Source organism: Anolis sagrei, chromosome 3 (genome assembly GCF_037176765.1).
Source record: "Anolis sagrei isolate rAnoSag1 chromosome 3, rAnoSag1.mat, whole genome shotgun sequence".
Lineage (NCBI taxonomy): Eukaryota > Metazoa > Chordata > Lepidosauria > Squamata > Dactyloidae > Anolis > Anolis sagrei.
Genome location: NC_090023.1, coordinates 30,639,742 through 30,663,387, shown reverse-complemented (window position 1 = coordinate 30,663,387; position 23,646 = coordinate 30,639,742). Strand labels below are relative to the sequence as shown.

At 39.3% G+C, this 23,646-nt stretch overlaps 1 protein-coding gene across 4 annotated transcripts in view; it reads right to left on the bottom strand.

Annotated features, from left to right (window-relative positions):
* The window catches only part of CDK8 (cyclin dependent kinase 8), a 62,216-nt gene that overhangs the window by 3,945 nt on the left and 34,625 nt on the right, over positions 1-23,646 (bottom strand). For 3 of the 4 annotated variants that reach the window (XM_060770908.2, XM_060770910.2, XM_060770911.2), the window contains 7 exons: positions 22,093-22,224; positions 16,439-16,582; positions 15,156-15,225; positions 14,292-14,364; positions 12,415-12,512; positions 8,636-8,714; positions 6,186-6,344 (listed from right to left, as the gene is read on the bottom strand). In XM_060770908.2, the coding sequence (XP_060626891.1) occupies positions 6,186-6,344; positions 8,636-8,714; positions 12,415-12,512; positions 14,292-14,364; positions 15,156-15,225; positions 16,439-16,582; positions 22,093-22,224 (755 nt within the window). The remainder of the gene's footprint in view (positions 1-6,185; positions 6,345-8,635; positions 8,715-12,414; positions 12,513-14,291; positions 14,365-15,155; positions 15,226-16,438; positions 16,583-22,092; positions 22,225-23,646) is intronic. The other variant, XM_060770909.2, reaches the window with a different exon arrangement.

Below are 23,646 nucleotides of genomic sequence, written 5' to 3'. Positions count from 1 at the left end.
TGAGAACTCTTTGTGTGCAGATCTAACTAAGGACTTGTGCCAAAATGGGGAGAAAGGCACATCGGATCTTGGGGTTCTTGGGGCTGAACGTGGAATGAATGATGAGTTGACTGAGGGAAGGGGAGAATCTTTGGGCAGTCATAGGACTGAGAACATCGTGGAGTGGCAGCGGTCTGTGATGGCCGCTCAGAGGACGATCAACAATACAACAACAGACCTTTTGGTTCAGCCAACCGCAGCCTGCATTCAGGATCAACATCTACAAACTGACATGTTTGCGGTGGACATTGCTGACCAAATGATAAACAGAGGCAGATGGACCTCTAAGAGGGCAGTTTGTAACTCCTTGGCCCAAATCCTGGGTAAAAGACCACAGGAAATAAGACTAGAAGCCATAGTGTGGTTATGGAGGGACTACCAATCATCTGACTGTTCCTCCCGTCTTCAAATAACACCAGAAGACAACTCATGGCTTGGAGAGCTTATGGCAAAGCGCTATGATTTAAAGAAATGGGGCATTACCATTAGGAGGGTAGTTGTGGACCCTCAGATACGCCCCTTATTTGCCTCCGGGGTTCCTTCTTGCCATTCCCCATCAGGTCCCCGTGCATCCACAACTAGCTCACCGGTTAGGCCCCCCCCCTCCTGGTTCATATAATTTTGAGACTCCATCCGTCCCGGTCGCCCCCACTCAACCAGCCACACTCCTTCGCTCGAGAACCCTTCCCTTATTCAGTCCACTCAGCTCCCTTGATGTTTCATTATCTACCTCATCATCAGAAACATCCCTTCCCAACGCCCAAGGGAGATTATTCCCCAGCCCGACTCCTTCTTCTGAGAGCTGACTAGTTACAGATCCCGGCCATGCAGGGGGGGGGGAGGGTTCCGGAGGAAGGGGGTGCCATCCAAGTCGTGTGGGGGAGGAGATTTGCGGGTCACCGATACCCCAGGGAGAAGCGCAACAGAGTCCTTGCGACCCTGGAGAAGGTAGGTAGTGGTAGGCTCCTTGGCAGTCCCCTCGGTCTTAAGGTCCTGCTGATTAATGCCAGATCCGTTAATGGTAAGACCGCGGCCATCCAGGACTTGATCCTGGATGAGAGGGCGGATCTGGCATGCATCACCGAGACCTGGTTGGACGAGCTGGGGGGAGTAAACCTCTCTCAGCTGTGCCCACCAGGTTTTGGAGTGCATCAGCAGGCCAGACAAGGGGGGCGGGGAGGAGGGGTCGCAGTAGTCTTTCGGCAATCCATCGCCGTGATCAGATGCGCTGTCCCACAGGCTTCTGGGTTTGAGTGTGTCCACTTGAAAGTGGGGAGCCGTGACAGTGTGGGGTTCCTGCTGGTGTACCGCCCACCCCGCGACCCAGTAGTTTCCCTGTCGGAGCTAGCGGAGGTGGTCTCTAATTCGGCCTTGGTCTCCCAGCGCCTGGTGGTGCTGGGAGACTTTAACATCCACGCCGAGACCACTTTATCTGGCGCAGCTCAGGACTTTATGGCCACCATGACGGCCATAGGACTGTCACAGATAATATCCGGCCCCACGCATCAAGCTGGGCACACTCTCGACCTTGTCTTTGTGGCGGACAACGAATTGATCAGAGTGGAAGATCAAAACATCCTTCCAGTGTCATGGTCTGACCATCATCTGATCACATTTAGACTTACTGCGACCCTAAACCTCCGCAGGGGTGGAGGACAAATTAAGATGGTCCGCCCTAGGAGACTGATGGATCCGGATGGATTCCTGAGGAATCTTAGGGTTCTTCCTGCCTTGGAGCTTGGCGATTCTATCGACGCCTTGGTAACTCTCTATAACGGGGAGATGGCCAGGGCGTTAGATATGATCGCACCCGAACGCCCCATCTCGTTGCGTCGTGACAGGCCATCTCCTTGGTTCACCGAGGAGCTGGCTGTGATGAAGCACACGAGAAGGGGGCTAGAGCGCAAATGGAGGAAATCTCGAGATGTATCTGATCGAACACGGGCTAGAGCCTCTCTTAAGGCATACTCCGTGGCCATACGGGCGGCCAGGAAGTCATTCACGACCGCTCGTATAGCATCTGCAGCAAATAGATCATCGGAGCTGTTTCGGGTCATGGGAGAACTCCTCCACCCACCTGCGGTGGAGGATGTCCCTGACGACCCCGCAGCTCGGTGTCGCGATTTCGCACACCATTTTGCAGATAAGTCGCCCAGATACGCCTCGAGCTCGACTCCAATTCCATCGCAGTGCCTGAAGAGGTGACGGAGGTACCTGCTTGTCCAATTTTGTGGGATTCTTTTAGGCTTGTTCTTCCTGAAACCGTGGAGGAGATTCTTGGGGCTGTGAGAGCGACCACCTCATCTCTAGACCCATGCCCATCTTGGCTCATTAAATCAGCCAGGGAGGGGTTGGTTGACTGGTTTGTATTGATTATCAATGCATCGTTGGAGCAAGGGATTTTTCCATCTGGTTTGAAACAGGCAGTGGTTCGTCCACTCCTCAAAAAAGCTTCCCTTGACTCCACGGTGCTGAGTAACTACAGACCGATCTCCAACCTCCCCTTTCTGGGCAAGGTGCTGGAGCGGGTGGTCGCCTCGCAGCTCCAGGGCTTCCTAGACGATACCAACTACCTAGATCAGGCACAGTCTGGTTTCAGGCCTGGTCATGGCACCGAGACAGCCTTGGTCGCCTTGGTGGATGACCTCCGCAGAGAGCTGGACAGGGGGAGTGTGACCCTGTTGGTTCTCCTGGACATCTCAGCGGCTTTCGATACCATCGATCATGGTATCCTTCTGGGTCGTCTCTCCGGGATGGGCCTTGGGGGCACGGTTCTGTCGTGGCTCCGGTCCTTCCTGGGGGGACGCACCCAGATGGTGAAGCTGGGAGACGCCTGCTCGGACCCCTGGCCTTTGACCTGTGGGGTCCCGCAAGGATCTATCTTGTCGCCCATGCTCTTCAACATCTATATGAAACCGCTGGGAGAGGTCATCCGGAGTTTTGGAGTTGGGTGCCATCTCTATGCGGATGACACACAACTCTACTACTCCTTTCCACCTAATTCCAAGGAGGCTTCTCGGGTGCTGGACGAGTGCCTGGCCGCTGTGTCGATCTGGATGAGGAAGAACAAGCTGAAGATCAATCCCGACAAGACAGAGGTCCTCCTGGTCGATCGTAAACCGGATCGGGGTATAGGGTGGCAACCTGTGTTGGACGGGGTTACACTCCCCCTGAAGCCACAGGTCCGCAGTTTGGGTGTCCTCCTGGATTCTTCGCTTACACTTGAGGCTCAGGTGTCGGCGGTATCCGGGAGGGCCTTTGCACAACTGAGACTTGTGCGCCAGCTGCGACCGTACCTCGTGAAGGCAGATCTGGCCGGGGTGGTCCACGCCTTGGTCACCTCTAGAATGGACTACTGCAATGCGCTCTACGTGGGGCTGCCCTTGAAGACGGCTCGGAAACTACAATTGGTCCAGCGGGCAGCAGCCAGGATGCTAACTGGAGCTCATTATCAAGAGAGGTCAACCCTCTTGTTCAAGGAGCTCCACTGGCTGCCATTTATTTTCCGAGCCCAATTCAAGGTGCAGGTGCTCACCTACAAAGCCCTGAACGGTTTGGGACCACCCTACCTGCGTGACCGCATTTCCATCTACGAACCCACACGCTCACTCCGGTCATCTGGGGAGGCCCTGCTCGTGATCCCACCTACGTCGCAAGCGCGCTTGGTGGGGACGCGAGACAGGGCCTTCTCTGTGGCGGCCCCCCGACTTTGGAATGCCCTTCCAAAAGAGCTTCGTCAGGCCCCTACTCTGGCAGTTTTCAGAAGGAACCTAAAAACTTGGCTGTTCCGATGTGCCTTCGCAGATTAGGAATCCCCATCCCAAGTCCTAGATGCACTTTAGCACAACTAATGCTGCTGCACACCGCACTTAATCCCACGTTCCTCCTGCCATCTCAGCACTTTTAACCCTGTACCCCATTGCGCTGGCCGAACCAGTTTTAATAGTGTCTTGATGTATTGTCATTGTGGTTATTTTGCTTAATTGTTTGATTTGCTTGTTTATTGTTGTGTTATGTTTTCTATTGTATTGTGTTTTGTGGCTTCGGCCCGTGTAAGCCGCATCGAGTCCTGCGGGAGATGCTAGCGGGGTACAAATAAAGTTAATAATAATAATAATAATAATAATGCTGCATTTTCATGTTATAAACTAGAGAGTAAGAACAAATGAAGAAGAAGAAATTCTATTTCTCAATTTAGTTTACTTTCTACTCTAAAAAAGGTGAATTATGTGAATTGGGTAACTATTTGACAAGAATTAGAAATTGTCTTTGAAAATCTTTTGATAAGATTTGCTATATAACTCATTGCCCATTTAACAAAAGAAAAAAAATGTCCCTAGATTTGTTTTTGTTGGCAAATGTAACAAGACATGTACTACCATGTCCAAATCTGACATCTCAAGAAATGTGCACAGTTGATGAACAAGTTTTAAATCTGCAAGGGCATCCCAGGCCAACAAAGAAACCTGAGCCTCCAGGTTTAAGGCTTAGTCTAGGAGTATACCCAAACTGTCAACCTGTGTCTTCATGAAACACCATCTTATTTATTTATTTAGGGCTTTTATATCCCATCCTTTCTCAACCTCCATAGAGGGACGCAGGACGGCTAACAAAGTGGCATCCCATGGCGCCCACATCAAAACAAAAATATACAATTAAAATAAATGTAATAACAATATAAAACAATATAAACAGTATAAAACCGTATAAACAATATAAAGACAATATAAAAACAGACAACAATAGTCAGCGGTCACAGATTTAAATCATTATCCAAGGGCAGTCCATCAGTTCTAAATAAGTCAACCTTTCCTGAGTTCTCTACAGGTCCACTCTGGTCATGCGCATGGATTAATGCATAAAATAATTTCTCTTTGACATATAATGCTTTTATGTTTTTATGATCATCTTTTTCATTATTACAGTGTTCCCTCACCTACGACGGGGGTTCCATTCCAGAAACCTCCACGGTAAGTGAAAAACTGCGATGTAGGGACACTATACTGCATATGTACAGTATAGCTGTGCCCACTCCCCCTCCCCCTCCTCTCTCTCCTCTTTCCCCCTCCTTTCCTCCCTCCCCTCGTTGGAGCCTTCTCCCTCCGTCCCTGCTTCCCCACTGGCATGGGGCTCTCACCCAGTCGTTCCCTCATTACTTACTTGTATTTTAAATTATTTTTTTTGAAAAGGCGCAAAACAGAGAGTCCGGAGTTAGCAAACTGCAAAGCGACGGGGGAACACTGAATATTGTTATATTCCAGCCATGGAAGTCATCCCACCATGTTTCTGCCATATCTACAAAATCATATTTATCTCCCTCTACTAGAATTTCAAATTCATCTTATTTCCCAAATTCTGTTCATTAGTGTACATATATCTCTGAGTTTCTGTGGCTCAGCTTTATTCTGAATAATCCCGACATCACCCAATTCTTCAATGACCTCCCTTCCAAGATTTAATAGCATGACACAGGCCAATGCAGGCTTTTATCAGCCAGACATTTTTAAGAGAACCAAATTGATATGAACTTTTCAATTCTTAAAATCTACTTTTATCCACACTACTGGGTGGGTGAGGCCACGACCTGAAATGGACAAGCCACTGCTGGAAGTCTGAATGGAAAACATCCACACCTACATCTCGCTAGAGCAAGTTCTACAGTCACTGAATTAAGCTAAACTGAAAGTAAACAATTATGATAGATATGTGACAGGTCTGGCAGTCAAGCCTGAGGTTCATCCTCTTGTGGGTAGCACTAACCACATTTTAGTATGATAAATGAATTGAGTCATAATAAGAAGCTGCATTTCATACAGTTTCCCTCTTGCACACTTTGAGTTTGATCAAATAATGCGTTTTATAGCTTCTCCATAAAACATAACCCAGTAAAAGCACTAAATCATCAACAGATTGGTTTACTGAAGGCAGGCAAAGGGCAAACACATAATATACTCTGCAGAACTTTGTTAAATTGGTATTTCATTAGAGAAGTTCTGGCTTAACAATTTTAAACAAACCAAATGGGTAAAAACACAGTAATATTTATTTGAAAGACAGACATTATTAAAAGACACCAATAATATATATATATATATCTTCAGAACAATGTTCCAAGGCCAAAACGTCAAAGCTGGAAACAAAAATACCTGATAATCTGAGGTCATAATAAGTCCACCTGAGGTAGTGGTAGGAGGAACAACTCTGACTTTTTTCAAGGGAGGCCCCTGCGTATGACTGTTGTCTTGGTTTCCTGGATGACCAGTTCCATTTGTGTGGTTATTGCCCTGTTGCTGCTGCTGGTTCTTCTCAATTGGTTAAGAGGGGGAAAGGAAGATATAACTCAGAAGCAGTTCATATGCTGAGGAAATGACAACCTGAGTAAATAAAGACAAATGAGGCTACAGGGAAACTACTAAGTATCATGTATACTTGTGTAGAAGTCTACCTCAGTATAAGCTGTGGGTGGTTTGGAGGGCCAAAAATATGGATTTTGATATAGCTCATGAATACACTGAAAATCATTCCACATAGAGCAGTAGTTCTCAACCTTTTTTTGACCAACGACCACTTGCTCAGGGACCACTTTGACCAGGGACCATTCTCCAACATTAGTATTAAAAGGATGACAAATCAGTTTTGGGTCAACTTTAGATTCAGTTTGGTTATTTAGGGTGCTGATTCAGAAAATTGCATTGGATAGACCACATCAGCTCTAGTTTCTGATACAGAACATATGCCATCCAGTAGTTACCATCTGCTCACCCACAGAAAACAGTATTTAATAAGCCTTAGCACTATAAGAGGGTTTCGCGAGACCAGTCACTCTAGTTGCAACGGTGTATTAACTGTGAGGCCACGGACCATATTTTAGTTCTTGCGGACCACTAGTGGTCCACAGACCACAGGCTGGGAACCACTGACGTAGAGAGAGAAGTGCCAGAACTGTTGCAAGGATCCAACTATCCAGGTAGCCATTCTAAAAGTCCAGAAGCACGGCAGTAGCAGGAGTGTATTAGGGATCGGTGCTTCTTTTAGGTTCTCCTGGGATGGACTAAGATCTCGTCTTTTTCCACTTTAATCAGACAAGGGAATGGTTCCTTTTTTTTAAAAAAAAGTAGGAATTGAGGTACAGTATTTTCACTGACCTGTGGAAAAGTCAACCCAGTCGTTTTAGCCAATTTTCTGACTAAAATTTCTAGACTTATACATGAGTATATACAATACTTAAAACCCTATTGTATTATTGTTACATTAAATTACAATTTCCACACAAATTAAAACAAAGCAAAGATAACATACAATCAAATATTCACCCAGAAATTAATTCCAATCTATTTATATGGGTGGTGATTACAACTGTGAATGTGATTACAACTTTAGGAAAATCAGTTCACAATCAAGAATTAGTCATCAGTATTCTTTCTGATGCAGTCAGTAAAGAGACTCCTATTTCATTTGAAAAGCTTGTCACTCTATCTTGTTACCTTTGTAATCCATACCAACAATTTGAAAATGTCTAGGATATTGTAAAACCATATATTACTTAGATCACATGCTCTTTGCTGCTTAGAAAAGTAATAATTAGAAGGCAATCAATATGTCCACTATTAATTGGTTTTTTAAATTATAGCTATTCCATCAGATGAGAAAGTAGTATTCTGCCATGAAGTAAATTCATTATGAAGTGCAAATTGTGATCCCAGAATTAAGGGGACCCTTTGAGAGTATGTGTCAGAAAGTGCACTTCTCTGATCTTCTCCAACTTCACTCCTTGAATTTTTCCCTCTCATATTAATTCTGCGCATACTCTCAAAATGTTCACTTAAATTTTGAGATCACAATTAATTCTATATAAATTCTATATTAATAGTAAACAAATCCCATTGCTGTAAGTGGATAACTATCCCTTTGAAAGAATGGATTTGAAATTAATAGAACATATAATTAAAAATATGAAAAGGATCCATCTTCTACCTCTTCTTCTTATGATGTGGATGTGAAAAACAAGGGAATTTTTTTTCTGGACATCCTTTTCTTGCATCTCATGTGCTACTTTGGAAGGGACAGTTGGGAAGAGGACAAGTGATTTTGATTTGCACAGGGGAAATGGCATCAATGCCACTGGATATTAAAACTTCCCCACAATGGAATCTCCTCCATCATTTAACCATATAAATCATGAATTGTCTTCTTAAAATTAATGTGATCAAAGGAAGTGTAATGGTAGAAGAAATAGCAGGAGAAAGGCTTACATCCTTTTGAAATGTTAGATTTATTGCAGCATTTTATATTTAGAATGAAAGGGTCTACAACTGTTACAACTCTTCTCTGCATATTAATTTCCATCCCATTCCCATTATTAATCGTTTATTTCATGTTATGTTTCATCTCAGCAAGAAATAAAAGTAGAGACAACAACCTGGGACCTACACATGAGAAATTTGATTGTGTGGCCTTAATAAAACATATGACTTCAAATAGAAGAATTAATCTTGTCATAAACTGCCCTAAATAGGCAATTATAAAACTGTACAGTTGATTAACAAAATAATCTCCTCAATGTACTATCAAACATGACTTTCAATTCAATACCTACTTTGTCTCCTTTGTCATCAGGCTCTTCTTCAGTTAAAAATTCTCGTTTTGGATATGGGATCTGACAACCTGCAAACACACTGTAAAACGCCACAATGATTTTAATGTATTTAAAAAGAGATACAAGAAAGGCCTATTAGAACTGTATGTTTCTCCTATGCTACATTATACTTTTTTTCAAATTGGGAAATACAGCCTATGATTAATCAGGATATAAGGTTTTATAATAGCGGCTCAAATTCTGATTTAAAAGACCCTTGAACAATTTACATTTCAGTAATGCATCTCATCATTAAACCAAGAATGGGAATATTGGAAGTCCCTGAAGAGATTCAGAAGTGGAGTTTGAAAACCAAAAGACAACCTGGCAAAATGGCACTACCTAGAAGGAGCCTCCACCTTGTGCAACTGTGGATCAGAACAAACAACTCCGCATCTGTATGCTTGGCCACAATGCTCTGCCTCATGCACAGAGGAAGAATTGTTTAAAGGTACAGACAATGTGGTGGCTGTTGCCCATTTTTGGTCAAAAATTATTTAGCTGCTTGTGTTCCTTCTATTTTTATCAATTTTATACTTATTTATGCAATGCTTTTGACACGGAATAAATAAATCATTAAATGTTCCATAAGATTAGTTCTTTTGGAAAGGCTATCTATATTTCCTTAAAGAAAGAGAAGTTCTCAGTAAGATCAATTGTGAGAGTAGGGGTTGGGGATTTCTAAACTGTGTCCACTAATTCATCAAGAATGCAGAGTTTATAAATAATTTTAATGCAAGATATACATCGTGCTGTTTCTTTGCAAGTGTGTTCGGTTTTATTTCCTTTTTCAAGTTTATGCTTGCACAAAAAGTGAATTTCCTGGGTCCATCTTGTTCAACATCTTTATTAATGACTTAGATGATGGGTTAGAAAGAATGATCACCAAAGTTTGCAGATGACACCAAATTGGGAGGGACAGCCAATACTCCAGGAGATAGGAGCAGAATTCAAAATGATCTGAACAGATTAGAGAGATGGGCCAAAACTAACAAAATGAAGTTCAACAGTGACAAATGTAAGATACTCCACTTAGGCAGAAAAAAAATGAAATGCAAAGACACAGAACGGGGGATGCCTGGCTCGAGAACAGTATGTGTGAAAACTCTATTCTGCCTTGGTCAGACCACATCAGGAATACTGTGTCCAATTTTGAGAACCACAATTGAAGGGAGATGTTTTAACGGTTTTGAAGAAGGTACCTCAAATTATATACTGGCATTTTATTGCTGTGGCTTTTGGGTAATGCTTTCATATTGACTGAATTGTACAGAATGTGATGGATTTTGCTCTCTCTTTCTTGCATTTCTAATGTTTTAAAAACAATGGTGTATAACTGTAATACCAAGTTATAGTACTGTTCAGTGTCTGTCCAGAAAGACAATTTCTAAATATTTGATTTTTTTTAAAAAATAGCTTCACTATTTATAATGAAAAGTTATTAAAATACTGCAGAGTTAGGAACTATGCAGCCTGCATGAGGCTTTTCAAAGCCATTCTTGAAGCCCCAGCCCTCAACGGGTTCTTCAATCCCCTTCATTTTCTATAACTCCTCCCCCCCCCCTGAGAAAAATGGAGAACTGTGCCAATGGAAGACTCTAGAAGTATGTGTCTGTTATCACATGGCACCTTGCTTTTACCCCTCCCCCCTCCCAAAAAAACCCCCATCTACAGGAAATGGAAGCTGTCTTCAAGTCTCAAGTTTCCAATAGACAAACTGAATCAAATCCTTTATACTGTAACATCACATTTAGATCTACTAGATGTAAAGCATTACAGCAAATTAAAACCAAAAGCTAGAAATCTAGTTAATATGAAATGTTTCAAGAAATCAAATATTAATTTACTGCAGGGACAGATAATTTCAGGGACAAAAGCCTCCTATCACAACATCTATGCTAATATCAGAAACAGGGTGTTTTGCTTTGACTACAAGCCAGTATCCTCTTGTTCATTAAATGAAATACTCTAATCTTTTGGCAAAGCCAAGTGTTCTGATCCAGGAGTCTTCTAAAAGGTTTGCTAATGCCACATTAATTATCCTTTCAATCAAACTACTAAGAAAAAGCACTGCAAGACTTCTGGGCTTCACTGTTTAGCTAAGCCAACTGTGGAACAGGTAGTAGTGACAGTACTCAATATATCACATTGGCTTGACTGGATTTACTCCCAACTACATGCTGAACACTAATTTAAAACCAGGTTACAGGTGATCACTTTCCATGTGATGTTAAAGTAATGACAGAACACCCTTTAAAGGACCCAACAATATCACACTGCTGCTATATAGCACATGTGTTTCCCAGACTTTTCTTGGAACTCAACACAACTTTTTTTTCAAGACCCCATGGATTAGCACTGTATTTGTGCCCACTGGCTTAATTATTTGGGCAACAGATGGTTCAGGGACTAGTAGGAATCATGGACCAGCATTTTAACTACCATAGACCACCATAAGGTAAAATGTGCAGCTTGCTTTGAATTATTGTCAGTTTAATCTCAAATGAGGATTTAAAGGGATGAAAAAAAAAAACCTTAGGGTTGAGGCAAGGTTATATCAGTATACTTTTTATAATGATATAAAACATAGGATCATAACAATGGCACTAAAAGCAAACATTCTCCCAAGAAATATGTACTAATGCTGCATCATTTTGTTCTCATCAACTTGTGCAAGAAGTTACACAGAGCATGAGCAGTCCTGATTTTTTTATATTGTTTTGAAACTTGAAGGAAGGGGATAATGACAAAAAAGAGACCTGCCTACCTTCTAATTTCACAACCAAAACTTTTACGTGTAGAATCACTCTATTTCAAATTAGAAATGGAGAGAGGCTGTGCCTATGTCACCAGAAAAGGATAGGCATCTAATAGTCATGTTTTGTGAACTATTTGCCCCGATGTGTTCCTGGTAATTTCCTTTTCTAAATGGCTCTGAAACAATGTTGTTGTTGTTGTTTTTGTTATGAGCCTCTAACTTTGACTGATCAGAGGAATTTGCCATTGGCTTCTCTAGGACTGAGAAAGTATCTTGCCCAAGTGGACTTCTGTGGCTAGGTGAGGAATTCCTGAAGTTCAAGTACAACTTTCAAATCAGTTTGTCATTTTGGCTCTTTAAATACTTCACTTACTCATGTTTAAGAAAAAACAGTTTAGATGCATGAATTCCCATGCCTGCATTCTAACACTTTTACAACCTTCTTAGTGAAAGTTTCTTGTCGGAATGGAATGGTTATATCTTTCAGACTAATTTTTAAAGTTCATATTTATAGTTGGAATACGGGCACTGGGGGGGGGGGATCTGATTTTTCTGGGGGAAAATAATTACGAAAAAAGGAAGAACATACTTTACACCTACACTTTGCTTGTTTTTTCCCATAGTTTATCAAATGAATTTACAAAGTAATGTAAACTAATTAGAGAATGTCATCTGGCATTTCAGAAGGGAGAAGTGGACCTGCAGGCAGTTAGCAGTTCACTATGAAGATCAGTAGCATTCATAATCAACCTGTCAGATAATAACAGGATTAATGCTATGACTAACAAGATCAAACACTCATAAAACGAGAGATTAATAGGAGCATTACTGGCAAATGGCACAGCAACGCAACTTCACACGGCTTGACAAGAGTGGGAATTTCAATCACAGTTTGCCATAGTTACATTCAATACTCATCTATGGATGCTGCAAGCAAGAAACCATTTTACAAATATATAACACTAAGATAGCAACCACTTACTCAGATGTAGGAAGTGGATCTTCTAAGAAATAAGGATCCTGCATAGCCTGTTCTGAGGTAATTCTCTTTATTGGGTCCATAGTAAGCAATTTCTGTAGCTGAGCAAAGTTAAAACACACAAGACATTTGATGCTGTCAAAACAACCAGGAAAAAATTCAGTACAGAGTTTGCTTATGAAATTTTGTTATAACCATCAGCAGAGACAAGTAAAGCTCAGTGGCAGAGAATACATTAGGTTTGTTCTATGACCATAGCTGGTAAAGCAGCTCCACCTGAAAGCTTGTGAAAATTGGTATGCTGAGCTACATGGAGGATTGGCCTGACAAGCCAGCTTCCTAATGATCATTAGTGCCTCTACAACCAGAGAACTGGATCATCTTTATGCGCAAGTCAAGACATCACCCACAAAGAAAGTTACAAAATAACAACTTGCTTGTTGTTGTTGTTGTTGTTATTTAGTATATTACAGTAAAGCAGTTTTTTCCAAATTTAGGATAAACCAGACTCATAGTTTAAATATCAATAGACAGATAAATCAAATCTCTAAAACAATTTTAGCCACTTGTTGAACTTCAATATTTTATCCAGGCAGCAGTAAAGAGATTAAAGGAAAGCAATGATATGTAGATCAACATTCCTATATAAGGCCATGTATCATAGGTATATGGTATTTAATATATGTATTTAATGTTTGTATGGCATTGAATTTTGCCAGTTTGGAAGCCCCTTTGAGTCTCCTTCGAGGTGAGATAGAGTAGTGTACAAATATTGCAAATTTAAAAAAACAAAATAATGTTATTGCATTTTATCTGTGCATTTTAACTATGTTGTAACCCAGCTCAAGCTGTAAAGAAAGCAGGTAACAAATAATAATACTCCTAACCTCCTACCATTAGAGGGCTAGTGCTAAACCTTTATGAAAATATTACATCCAGTCATCTAATACTCCTGAAAAGAACTATATATATTACCTGCAGGCAACAGTTATGATTTCAACGAAGGAGAGACATCCCCCCAAACCGCCAGAGTCACAACTCTAAGAAATGATTCTCATATGTTCTGTTGTAAAATACTAGTCACTTCATGTTGTTTTAATGAGATTTGCTCATTATGGTTTTATTTATTTATAGCGCTTATATGCCGCCCTTCTCACCCCGAAGGGGACTCAGAGCGGCTTACAATATATATTTTCATACAATATATTATATTATTAGCAAAGTACAATATCAGTATATATTACTATATTGCACTATACCATTATATTGTAATATTATTAGTAATATTACATGTAATTAAATATATAATTATAATTATAATATTGAATTATTATTACTAGTATTATATTGTATTACATTATAATATTATAAATATGATACGTATATACAATATACTATATTATATTATTAGTAAAGACAAGATGGCAGTCTCTTTTGCTCCCCTCTGTCTTCCCTCTGGCCAGAGCAGTCGTTGGTGCCAGAAGGGGGAGGGGCCTCTGAAGTGATGTTATAGGCAGAAGACAAGATGTTTTGGAATAAACAGAAGCATAAAAGAAAGAACAGATGAAATATCCAAACAACAGTAGTGTGGCTAAACCCAGGTCGTCTTTCAGAGAAAGAAGGCTGGACACATCACACCATTTAGAAGAGAAAACTATTAACACCCACTTAACCACTACAAATTAAGATTTCAGGTTTTATTTGGGTACTTCAGATAACTTTTTCTGGACCCATATCACTATGAAATAGAACACCTTAATAAGAATTCAACTCTACAATAAATTATTTTGTGCAGAAATGCAATGGAAAGCAACTCAAATTAATCTTTTGGAAACTGTGTAAAATTTGAAGGGAATGATTAGATACAATTGGAAGCTTACCAAGTGGAATGCTTTACTATCTGGCTTAACTTTGTGTTTTTCCATATATTTGATAAGGCTGCAGTTGGTATACCTGGAATAGAACAGATTCATAACAAACTTTCCTTATATTGAACTGACTGAAAAGCATGTTTCCTGTCTCCATTAAAGAAAATTGATATGTACTATCTGATCTACCATATCTGTGATTCAAAATGGTGCTAGCATTCTGAGAAACTAGCCTTGAGCCATACACAGCAAACAGAAATAACTTCCCATTATCATAGATCTGATCCTAAAAGTATGGGATAAAAAGCTGCAAAAAGCTATTAGCAATCAGTAGCTCAGTATCCTTTTTATGCAATTTGAAGTAACAGAGAAGTGGTAGAAGTTTGATAATGGCTGTTAAAACCTTTAGAAGCTCATCCTTTCAACTTTACACCTGGAAGCTGAAGAACTGTAATTTTAATACAACAGATTATCTATGGCTAAGCCAAGGTAATTTTATACATACATTGTGCTCCTTCCAATTTCAAAGTTAGCTAGCTAATAAGCAAAGTGGAATAATGGTTTGTTTTGAATAGCTTTATAAAAGCTCATATGCTTGTATTGCACTGTACAAAAATACACACATTTTGGTTTGGTTTAGCAGACATCATTATGTCTGGCCATCACAGATACCTTCCAACTTACGTATCCCTCCTTTTCCACTCCAATCACACTGCTTTTGTCTGCAAAAGCCAAGTACAAAATGAAATGTCTATTCTGCCCTCATTTTTACCATTCACAAAGAACTTGGGGTTCAAGAGCATAAGAGGACAGAAAAGAACTAATCATCAAATAAATTAGGACACCTATTTCTTAGAATATTTTCACAAAACTCACGTATTTCTTCGGAAATCTTTCATTAACGTTGAATGCTCAGGCATCTTTTTAATATCTTCCCAATCTTTATCTATAGAGTGAATATTAGTATAATTTAATCTCGTTACACAGGTAATAGGATATCGTCACTTGTACATCTAAAACTATTGTCTTCTATATCTTTTCTATTACTTTTGCTTCCTGTTTGGGCTTGACAGTAAAAGGAGTAAAATTCTCCTTGCATAGCTCTATTCTTCTCTCCCTAAAGGTTTTGCTATTAATTATAACTTAAAATAGGGTACAATGAAAATTAGAGCACCCCAATCTGACAATATACTACATCAATTTTTAAAGTTTTTTTAAGAGCATATAGTAAATAATGAAAGAATGCTAACTCTGCCTCCCAGGTTGCTTCTTTATTTGAAGACAATTCCATTTGTAACGTTCTTTTTAGATGGAGGTAACAACAAACTTTATTTATATCTCGCCCCATCTCCCTGTAACATCAACTGCAGAACAAAAATGGCAAAATATCAAACATCTGGGTATCCCCTGGGCAACTTCCTTGCAGTCAGCCAATTCTCTCACACCTGAAGCGACCTGCAGTTTCTCAAGTCGCTCCTGACATAGAAAGAACCCTGCATAACTACTGAAAGATATAAAAAAATATTTTTCAATGGCTGCTGGGACTCTTTCCAAGCCTACTAACATTTTAGTAAAAGCAACATAAGATCTCAGTCATTTTAAACTGGCAATAAGGTGTTATCCCTCCACCTGTAGATCTGCATTGATAGCTCTTGATCTTTGCAGACCTTTGCCCCACCCCAAGCACCAGCACAGGACCCAAAAGTTTTCTTCATATGACAGGTTCTTCTTTCCACTCTTCTCCATTTCTCAACCCCTTTCTCCTTCCCATGCCAGTCTACTTGCATTTTTATACTCCTCTTAAAAATTAAAGACTTGAAAAAATAGTGGTGATCTAGCATCACAAAGCCCAAGAAAGTTACTTTGGAACTGCACTAGAATCAACCTAGAGCCAAAAAGCCAGGAAGACTAGGGGGGATTCCCAAAAAGTAAAGTTTCCAACCTCTGCATTTGCAATCACAGACATGTTGTGACTGAGAATCTACATGTTAATTATAAATGACTTACATACCAAGTATTTTACTATTTTATAGCAGCAAAGCATTTTATAGAAAAACTAGCTTTTGCAAAATATTCATACACTTTACTGACCAGACATTTGATCTGATAAGATAAAACATTTATTGTGGCAGTAGCAATGACAGAAATGAAATCTATACCTGCAGGAAATCCCATTACATTGAATATTCTGTCCAGCTGATCATGATGATATGGATTACTAGTTTTTATATCCTCTTGTCGGCAGTGGAATATTGGTTCCGATGTTAGCAGTTCTGCAAATATACACCCTATCGCCCAAATATCTTTAAAAAAAAGGAGGGATGAAAATCAAATAGGCTTTCTAAAAAGAAAAAAGCGTGGTCTGAAAAATAGCAGCAAATATTATACATTCTACGTTACTATTTTAAAATCAATTTAAATAATGTATTAAATTTAAAGATAAATTAAATAATATAATGAGCCTTCTTTCCTTAGTGCCCCAACTTAGCCCAGACGAAAGGCAACAGAAAGGTAAGAATGGTGTGGAACTAATTCTCACCTAAAATTCCTACTATCATACTAATATAACTTCTTAGTAATGAAGTTCATAACCAAAAAAGACTACAAGACATATACATTTTTACCTTACTATAATTACCATAATCACTCTGCTCAGTATTTATCTGGAATCATAACATTTGTAGTTTCATAATTAATATAGTAAATACTGTATTTACTCGAATCCAATGCTGCCTTTTTTTTTATTTACTAAATTACCTTCCCAAAATTAGGTTGCACCTTAGATTTGTAAATATTGTTTTGGGTTTCAGAGTGCACATTAGATTTGATGGCGCATTAGACTCGAGTAAATGCATACTCTCGATTATAACACACAATTGAAGGTAACCTCAATTTTGAAGGTGCACATAACAAAAAATGAATTTGCCTTCAAATGTAATGCCTAACAGCACAGGCATAACACATCAGGGAGGTAGGCAGCATGAATATGGCCATTTTGAAGGACACACCCCTCAGTCAAGGCGAGGCTGATGAATTCACCAGTCTTGCATGGTACCTAACTGGCCTAATTCACAAGGGCCTTGTAAACGAGCCCAACTGGAACCCCAAAACCTAGTGGAGGGCAGGCGAGAAACTGCCTGAGGGCCACATGGCAGGCAGGATCTGGGGCTAAGCAACAGGAATGACTGGGTCATCAGCTGGGCGCTCCTCCGTCTCCAGGTGCTACTGAGAATAACCTCTTTGTTCCCTCTCCCATCTCCCTGTCCAGCCTCCAGGGTTGCCAGTTCCTCCAGGCCCTTTCATGCAGGTGGGTTTATGTGCATGATTCTAACATGTCATTGAATCTAATGCACACCTCTATTTTGGCAATGTAACTTTGCCAAAAAAGGTGAGCATTAGACGTGAGTAAATATGGTATTTTTGGTAGGGCTTTTTCTTTACCCTTTATAATTTTGGTCTTCCAGAACAGCTATGAAGGTACTGCAGAGCATTCACACAATCCTCCAGATGTTATCCAGCTGCAAGTCCAAGGTGCTCTAACCAGCATAGCCATTTGAGATGAATTGTGGGAGTTGCACTTTAACATTGTAGGAGGACCCAATTATTCCTACCCTGATGCAACAAATAAGCTTTAAGCTTTTCTTTGATGAGATCTACAAGAGTGATGTTATCTTCAAAGAGGCCTAACAAATATAGCTTAGGATCCTTCGCTACTGGTATCCTCAGAGTAGTGGAGAGCTCCTAAAATATCATATTCTTCAAAGACTGACAACCAGCCAGTCCGGTCACAAATGGCCCCAAAGATCACAATCCTTCCATAGTCTCATCCTAGGAATATAAAGCAATGATCTATACCAGGGTTTTTTTCTTTATCATATTTTGTTGCTGTGGACAACCAAGCTTTAACTCAAGATTTAAAACCCTTACGTGCATCAAATATTTATTTCTAGTTGCTCATCAAGGATCTCCACATTTGCAAAGGAGGGAGAAATAAGTAAATGCACGATGCACTTTCATTATAAGTTTTTGGGGATGATTCCATAAAATATGATGATGAACTCTTCAGGCAATTCTTCATCAGTGGAACCAAGAAAATAGTAAGTTCTGGAAATGTCCCACAGTTAAGGTTTGTTAGATGATGATGGCACAATTTATTATCGCTTCAATCTTCTCTTCAACATGAAAACTGATTTTTCTATTTGAAGACTTATGGTCAGTATATTTAAAGGGGTTAAATGGGTATATTTATATACTGAACTATATGCTAATTTTACTAACCAAAAAAACCCTATCAAATAATCAATGGGGTAAAACTGGGGAATAATCTTATCTCATCTCTGTTTCACAATTTATCCCATGATAGCCAACAAACTTTTCAGCGTAACTAAAGCTGATGAAATTGACTGTCCATATACTGCATTATCAATGCTGCTCAAATAATTTGAATTTAGTTATTTGCTTTTTTTAAAAAAAATTACAATTTTGATGAGATTTATTTAAGGTATGTTTTCATTTTTCTGATATTTTCTTAACAACCAGAGCTTTCTTACATATGCAGCAATAGTATCAAGTGTATTGTCAAAGGCTTTCATGGACAGAATCACTGGGTTGTTGTAGGTTTTTCAGGCTGTATGGCCATGTTCTAGACGCATTCTCTCCTGATGTTTTGCCTGCATCTGTGGGTGCTTACATGGTTACAAGTGAGATTGGTGGGGACGAGGAGCAGGGCCTTCTCGGTGGTGGCTCCTCACCTGTGGAATTCACTCCCTGGGGAAATTAGGTCATCGACATCCCTCCTCTCTTTTAGAAGGAAATTAAAAACATGGATATGGGACCAGGCTTTTGGGTAATCTGGCAGATAGACAAAGGACAAGCGACGACCAGAATTGATGGATTTGACAATGTGGAATGAATTTACGGACTCTGAGCTGGCAAACGCTGAGCACTAGATTGGTTTTTATTTATTATGATGTATAATGGATTGATTTAATTGTTTTAATCACTGTTTAATCATATGTTTATTTTTATCTTATTGTTGTGTTGGCATTGAATTGTGCCTTTGTAAGCTGCCCTGAGTCCCCCCTCGGGGGTTGAGAAGGGTGGGGTAGAAGTGCGAGAAATAAATAGAAATAAATACAGCCTGAAAAACCTACAACAACCCAATAGTATCAAGTCATTGATGGTATGATTTCCTTACTTATGTTACAAGTCCAGTAAACTTTCCAGATACTTCTTGAGCCCCTGTTGCTGTGCTAATTCAAATGCATTTCAAACCAATACATGTCATGTTATAAACTCATTTAAGATGCTATATACTTCTTCAGCTGTAGTTAGTACCAATGAGATGGACAGTAAGTCTTTTTTTCTCTCATGCTTCTAATGCTTTCATCTATTTGCAGAAAAAAACTTTGCTGTGTCTTTTGTGTATACTTTAATTACAACATTTAGAACCAAATAATGAAAAACAACACATACTTAATCTTGAATATCATATTTGTATTTTACTCTATGTGAATGGCCTCAAAAAGGATATATTGATATTTAAAAGGCTGATCAATTAAAAATATTTTTACCACCTTGAATGCAAACACTACAAGATCCTGAACTTATGATATAAATGTCATCACTATAATAAAAAAGTTTATATTTGCTCTTTGGCCTATATCCAACATCCCATGCACAATGGTTCTGATACTTGTTCTATCCACACTCACCATTCCAAATCTGCCTAAAGACACAGAAAAAGGCAAATAAAATGATCAAGAAGTCAAAGCAGGGGTTCCCAAACATTTTTGGTTCCTTCAGAAGACTCCCCCTCCCCCTGCTCCCGGCTCATGGAACCCTAACTTTATCCCTGATTTTTTGTAAACATTGTGAATCCACAAAGCTCTTCTTTTACCTGAGTGTTTTGTATAATGTAGCAGGTTTGGAAATAAAGAAAACACATTTTAAATATGATCACAAATGTTTCTTTTGGTACAATAAAATACTGGATCCACATCTATTGTGATTAATGAAATTGTTTCATTTTTGTACTTATAGTGAGTTTGAAATGGGTTATATATTCACTAATATGTAAACTCTGGATAGCATCCAACTTGCTCCTAAATTGTTTCAGGTGTTTAAATTTGATAAATGGGGCTGGCTATAAGGAGCAGACAACCCCCCTGTTGCAGCAGCTCCACTGGCTGCCAGTCTGTTACTGGGATCTATTCAAAGTGTAGATGGTTCAGGTCCAGGCTATTTCGCCGACCACATCCCTTGGTATGAACCTGCCTGGGCCCTGAGATCTTCAGGAGATGCACTTCTCTTCGTCCCACCACCATCTCAAGAGAAGGCCTTTTCAGTGACTACCCCATTACTCTGAAATTCCCTCCCCAAGGAAGCCAGAATGGCCCCCTCTCTGCTATTCTTCTGGTGGCAGGCTAAAGCCTTTTTTATCCAACAATCATTTAAAGATGAAAATGTTTAAGATTTAGTCGGGGGTGCTGTGGTTTTTAACTCTGAATATTTTTTTATGGATTTTAACTAAATTTTTAAATTGCTATTTGTGTTTAATTCTGTTTTATTTTTTGTATAGTTGCATATTTTATATTCTGTGCTAATGCTTTTATGTCAAGCTGGTTTGGGTCCCCTTGGGGAGATAAAGCAAGGTATGTATGTATGTATGTATGTATGTATAAATAAATAAATAAAATCAGTTTAAAATTTGATCAAGATTTTTCACAAAATCCTTGCAATGCTTTTGCAGAACCCTAGGGTTCCATAAAGCACAGTTTGCAAACCTTGGGTTAAAGCACCTAATCTTTCCTACAATTAAAGCTATGGCGTTTTGTGAACAGAGTAGTTTAAAAGAAAGAAAGCACTAAAGAGGGCATGATCGGTGTAGAGGAAGGTACAGAAAGAAAATATTTTTGTTTCTAATATTAACATTGTGTTTTGCTGGATGTTTTACAATTTGCCACCAGATCTAATCTGTCAGTGGTGAAGGATCATGGGAGGTGCAGAACAGAAACATCTAGAGACTCAAGGCTGCCCATTTCTAACACATAATCTCTCACTGAAACTATAGTAATCATTAGAAAAAACACATTTTTTTTTTTAAAAAAAAAGGCTTATAAGAGCCTTTTCATAATTACTTCTAGAGAAATAATTGAAGTACCAAAAACAGAATGAGGAAATTGGGAGATAGACAATTAATTTTGAGTGCAAGACGGGGTGCAATTATGGGGGGCAAAATAAGGGCATGCACAACCTCGCAAATATAAAATCTACATATGAAAATGAAATGTTCCTTCAGTCACCAAAACTTCTATTTTGGTACTAACTTATAATTTCAGTTGAACAATTGGAAATACTGTTTAAGAAAAAAAAACAGTTATCAAGGAACTGCAAACATTTGAGGGTAGAGAGAATTGTTGGGGGGCAATGCAATTCATTTTGCTTCCTCCACAGAGCCATATTTCAAGTGCCATTGAAAAACAGAATGGTCAATTCAGCTCTAGATACAAGTGGCTAAAAACCAAAGGTTTGGCTCCAGATTTGTGAAAGCTGAATTATGCTTAGAGACATCCCTTATCTCATAGTAAAATCTCTGAATTCAACAGAATTTTTGGCATGTGGGAGTATTAAAAGTATTTGTAACCTTCTTCAAAAAGAGTAATAACATCTTGGCAACTAAAGAAGGTCCACCATACCAAAAATCAAAGTGCTTTATTAAAGTTCAAAGAGTCCAGGGCTAAATATGTATAAAGCAAACAAGCAAATTACAATGAAATAAATTTTAAAAAGGCAATGAACACTTTTTACTCACCAATAGCTTTGGTATAATGTCTTGCTCCAAGCAATAATTCTGGAGCGCGATACCAGAATGTTACAACTACTGGATCCAAATCAGCTAAAGGCTTCAAAGGTGAATTAAATAGTCGGGCAAAGCCCATGTCAGCTGAAAAAAGAGGAGGGAAAGGAACTTTAAATATTAGGATATAGGATGCTTCCTATGAATTGAATGAGCTCAAATGTAACGCAGTGGTAGAATTTAAAGGGTAACTTTAAAGAGCTCCTGTTGAGCCCATTTTAATGCATTGTACAGGAAGCAGAACCGTATTAGAACATAGTTAACATGAACTCTCAATCAGAATTCACCAGTGTTCTGAATTAAAGCTGATTAGCCATTAAAAGAGTCCAACTCACTGAAAAATAGAACAAAATTTTAAAAATATAAATGGAAAAACAAAGCAGCTGAATATTTGGCTGAATTTTTTTCCAATTCTTACAAGCCAAATAGATAATGTGGACAAAACAAAATACAGTTCTTAGGAACCCAAGCAATATGACAGTTGCTATATGTTCATTTCAGTGAACCCAGGAAATTGATATGATGATGTATTCACTAAAAACCCTTATCAATTATACCTGAAATTTCATTCAGGACAAAAAGGGAAAAATTCCCAATTTTCAGATGCTCCCCATTGCCCCAATAGTTTCCAGATACTTGTAAGAATTTACCATATTAAACTCCAAGTGTGTTTGCACCTGTACTCTTAAACAACAACAGGCTACCAGAACTAAAACATTCCACTTTTATTGCTATTTAACAACATAGGTGCAAACAATGCCTTGTATTCTACAAATTCGAGTAGGCCTGAAAGTGTGAAGCTGCAGCTGTAGGGCATATAAGAACTGAGTCAGCTTTAAAAATATGAGGCTATGTTTTTAAAAGGACAGGTTCTTGACCTCACATTTTCACCACAGATAAACTCCGTTCAATTTGCTCTACAAACTGGATGTTTCTTTAACATAAATCTATTTAACACTTTATTATGCTTCATTTTAAAAGTGGAAAAACAATAAAATTTAGCTGATGGAGAAAAAACAAACATGCTGATACAGTCTCTGTGGCTCGGGTAGTTCCAAACCTGGGTTTGGAAAAAAGTGAGCAGTGGAAGTCTGTTTTGTCTGATCGTCAAAATAAAATTAAAAGTCTTCAGTTTATCACAGTGATGGCTGATATTCACTGTGGCTGGTGGGGCAGTAGGCAGAGTATCTAAATGTAGAACCAGCAACAATTCTAATTTGGTATGCAACTTTCTGATTCGTAAGTTCTAAGTTTCATCCCACTACTGTTCAAAAGGCTGTGCTAGAATCCACTCCTACTTTATTATACTTTGGGAAACAATCTTGCCATTATTGGCACTGGATGGCTCAGGATTGGCTCTTTTATATCCAACCATTTCATATTCAACCATTTTGGGGAGCAATATTTCCCCAGAATATTGTCAAAAGCTAATTCTTGCAAAGAGAGCAGGCAGTCAATTTCCAAGTATATATGGATAAGCTACCACAAGAAGCACCAGTGGCCTAACCT